Source organism: Zingiber officinale, chromosome 11A (assembly GCF_018446385.1).
Source record: "Zingiber officinale cultivar Zhangliang chromosome 11A, Zo_v1.1, whole genome shotgun sequence".
Lineage (NCBI taxonomy): Eukaryota > Viridiplantae > Streptophyta > Magnoliopsida > Zingiberales > Zingiberaceae > Zingiber > Zingiber officinale.
Window position 1 is genome coordinate 2,537,739 of NC_056006.1, and position 4,175 is coordinate 2,541,913.

The 4,175-nt window shown below is 43.4% G+C and overlaps 1 protein-coding gene across 1 annotated transcript; it reads left to right on the plus strand.

Moving 5' to 3' along the window:
• Window positions 1-1,268: 1,268 nt before the first annotated feature.
• LOC122032202 (putative wall-associated receptor kinase-like 16) lies at window positions 1,269-3,949 on the plus strand. The gene is made up of 3 exons (XM_042591463.1): window positions 1,269-2,202; window positions 2,285-2,449; window positions 2,597-3,949. Exons 1-3 carry the CDS (start codon window positions 1,317-1,319, stop codon window positions 3,760-3,762), a joined length of 2,217 nt encoding a protein of 738 aa, XP_042447397.1. The 5' UTR covers window positions 1,269-1,316; the 3' UTR covers window positions 3,763-3,949.
• The last annotated feature ends 226 nt before the right edge of the window (window positions 3,950-4,175 follow it).

The window sequence follows — 4,175 nt, forward strand, 5'->3', positions numbered from 1 at the left end:
ACCTCAAGAGAGTAGGCTAATAGGAAAAGAGCAGCAGATGCAGTTACCTATAAAATATAAATTAATAATTAGCTAAAATTAAACTGAAACAATCATAATTAAACATAAATTTAGCTAATGAGTAAGTGTTGCTAGGCGCGTGCTAGCAACCTACACATATGCTAGGAGCGTGTTGGCGGCCGGAGATGGCGCCAGCCGCGTGGTGGCGGTCGGAGACAACGCCAGTCGCGTGCTGGCGGTCGGAGATGGCACCAGCCGAGTGCTGGCGCCCGGAGACGCCGCCAGCCGCCTGCTGGCGGCTGAAGACGCCTCAAGTTGCCTGTTGGAGGTCGGAGATGCCGCTAGCCGCGTGCTGGTGGCCGGAGACGCCTCCAGCCGCCTGCTGGAGGCCGGAGACGCCGCCAGCCGTGTGATGGCGGCCGGAGATGCCGCCAGCTATGTGCTGGCGAAGGGAGATGCCAAGAGCCCTGTGCGGGCGGACGAAAACCCATGGAAGAAGCTTACCCGGAGAAAACAGAGCGAAACACAACCTATTGCTGCCGTCGCCGGAGATCCACACGTGTGCGAGAGAAGGAATTAAAGGGGATCGGGTTGCCCTAATAATTTCGGAATCAAGATTTCCGTCGGTAATTACCGACGGAATTTTATTTCCGTCGGTAAACCCTAGGATTTATCGACGGAAACCTAATTCCATCGGTAAATCCTATTTGTTTCAACGGAATTATTTTCTGTCGAAATATATCCCCTTAACATACGTCATACGAGATTCAAAAAATTTCTAGAAAATTTTTAAAAATTCTAGAAAATTCTGTTAAGATTATTTGTCTATTAAACCTCATTATTTGAGTTACCGTATTTTACATAACTAATTGTCTTCACTTGTCTTGACTACATATCACATTAGTCTAAGGCAGCGTTAACACAAAGTATTCTTTGTGCAATTTCTTAAACCATATATCTTAAAAGCATGACTTGCCTTGACTACTTGTCACATCAGAGTCTAAGGCTGCTTTAACACAAAGCATTCGTTGTGCATTTTCTTAAACCATATATTAAAAGCATGACTTGACTTTGTTTTACCGGGTCGCCGGTTAGTGCCGTCAAAAGTGGACATGTGATGAATGCCTACGTTGCAGTACGTCAAAAGTGTATTTGTCTCGGCGTGGAGTTTAGTAAGCATGGTGGTGGTAAGCGGTAAAAGACGGTTTGCACTTCCGTCGGTTAAGATTAACACGGAAGATGTTGGAATTTAGTAAGCATGTTATATAGTGAGGAGGGTACTCTTGGCTTATCGATCAGCTAATTATAATTAAGCTATGCTTTCAGCTGCAGCTAGCAGCACTCCCATGTCTCTGCTCCTCCTCCGAATGCTATTACTACTTGCAGTTGCATCTGCTGTGCCTGATGGCAGATGCCTAACGAAATGCGGCGACGTGGAGATCCCTTACCCCTTCGGCATCGGCCATAACTGTTCCTTGGCAGAAGGCTTCAGTCTAATCTGCAACACCGTAGGTGGCCTCAAGAAGCCATTCTATGGCAATGTTGAGGTCCTCAATATTTCGTTGACTATGGGCCAAGTGCGAATGCTCAACCACATATCCTCGGCGTGTTATTATCCAAATCACTCCTTTGTCAGTCCCTCAGAATGGACGTTGAATATGGCGCCCCCATATAGGTTCTCAGATCTCCGCAACAAGTTCACTGTCATCGGATGCCACACCCTTGCCTACATAGTCAGCAGACAGGATAACAGTAGCTACCAGAGTGGCTGTGTGTCCATGTGCCAGAATAAAAAAAGCCTCACTGATGGCTCTTGCTCCGGCGTTGGTTGCTGTCAGACTTCCATACCCAAGAATCTCACATACTATAGTGTTACGTTTGATAATGCTTTCAGAAACCAAGGAAACTGGGGATTTGGGAATTGCAGCTACGCCGTCTTGTTGGAGGCAGAGTCGTTCCAGTTTCATACATCTTACATAACGACGAACCAACTGATGAAAATTTACAGTGATGGCTGGGCGCCGGTAGTCATGGACTGGGCCATCGGCCACGAGAAGTGCGAGGTAGCAAGTCACAACCTGAGTTCTTATGCCTGCATCAGCAATAACAGCGAGTGCATCGACTCTTCCAATGGTCCTGGTTATCTTTGCAACTGTTCGACAGGATACCAAGGCAATCCATACGTCTCCAACGGATGCCAAGGTCCGTGGTGCACGTCTATGCCAATCAATTTAATTATTCTGCTTTGCTTAATCCTACTGTATCTTTTGCCCTTCAATTTTAGACATCGATGAGTGCAATCAACAATCAAATCCATGCTCAGATGGAATCTGCCAGAACCTGCCCGGTAATTATAGTTGTCACTGCCCCGATGGCACTCACGGTGACGCTTACAATGGAACATGCATCCCAAATCAGAAGCTTTCCTTGGCTGTGAAAGCGGTTATAGGTAAGGTTCTTTACCTATATTTCCATCCAGCTAAAACACCAAACGTAAAACACAATGTTAATTATATCTGTGAAACAAGAAACTACAGCATCTTAATTTTCATTGGTTTTATTTAGTTTGGATGCTCACGTTATGCGATGTTCACAGGCACCTCCATCAGCTTGACTTTCTTACTAGTATTTGGCATGTGCATCTGTATGATTTATCAGAGAAGAAAACTTATCCAGTCAAGGAAAAGATATTTCAGTGAACATGGGGGAATGGAATTACGGGAAGAGATGAGAAAATTAGGCCTTGCATTTAGGATCTTTTCAAACAAGGAATTAGAGAGGGCGATAAATAGAGTTGACAAGATCAGCAGAATTCTTGGGGAAGGCGGATATGGAATTGTTTACAAAGGGGATATAGGAGACAATCAGTTTGTCGCCATAAAGAAGCCAAAGCTTATAAGTGAGAGAAAAAAGAAAGAATTTGGGAAGGAAATGCTTATTCTTTCCCAAGTCAATCATAAGAACATAGTCAAGCTCTTGGGCTGTTGTTTGGATGTGGAGGTTCCCATGTTGGTCTATGAGTTTGTCCCTAATGGTAACTTGTTTGAACTAATCCACAGCAGGATAGACATAGACAACTTCACTTTAGCTGTGCGTTTAAACATTGCTTGTGATTCTGCTGATGCTCTTGCTTATTTACACTCTTCGGCTTCGCCTCCAATCATTCATGGAGACGTTAAGTCTGCTAACATCCTCCTACATGAAAATTTCACTGCAAAAATTTCTGATTTCGGATTTTCAAGGTTAAATCCCAAGGATAAAGAGCAATTTGCTACCTTCGTTCAAGGGACCCACGGTTACTTAGACCCCGAGTTCGTTCGAACTGGCAAATTTACTGAAAAAAGTGATGTTTATAGCTTTGGTGTAGTGCTCCTAGAATTACTGACACGTAAGAAGGCAATTTATTTTGATGAAAATGGAGAAGAAACGTATCTGGCATCAAGCTTCATTTTGCCCAAAAAAGAGGATCGACTTGAGGAACACTTAGATAATCAAGGGACAAGTGAAGAAGATGAACAGCTGATTGAAAGGATTGGAGAGCTGGCAGTGCAGTGCTTGAGTGCAAGGGGAGAAGAAAGACCTACGATGAAAGATGTGGCCGACCAGCTAAACAACATGAGAAAGTTCAAGCAGCACTCATGGACATCATCAAATGCTGAGGACATCCAGATCTTCCATCCTGTTACATCAGATGCTCAAACGTCTACAAGCAACACTAGTTGTATTTCAGAGGTTTCATTGCGTATTGAATGTGCAAGGTAAAGATATGGTCCCTAAAGTTGTCATCTTAAGTGTCCCTCCCAAGTTGAACTATCAGTTCTAGCAATCAAGTCTTCTAGTGAGTGTTATGTTTTATTACTAATTATTTAGCGGTAAGAGAAAGAAGTGTCTGCTATGGTTCAAATCTAAGAATTTTCTCAGTTCCAAAAGTTTTCAGATTTTAAAATTATTTGAAAGCGTTTTTATATCTAATAAGAAACAGAATTATAACAAAATGAATAAATTTGAAGAACCCAACCCAAGTCGTGCCCGGCCTCTGCTGTATCAGACTAGGCATGCTCAGTGGCACCACTAATGTGCTTTGCTTGTCAGAAGAACTAGGGCTTTCTTAGTTCAAGGATGACGACTCAATGAAACTATTACTAAGAGGAACATGAATATTCTCATAATAACAT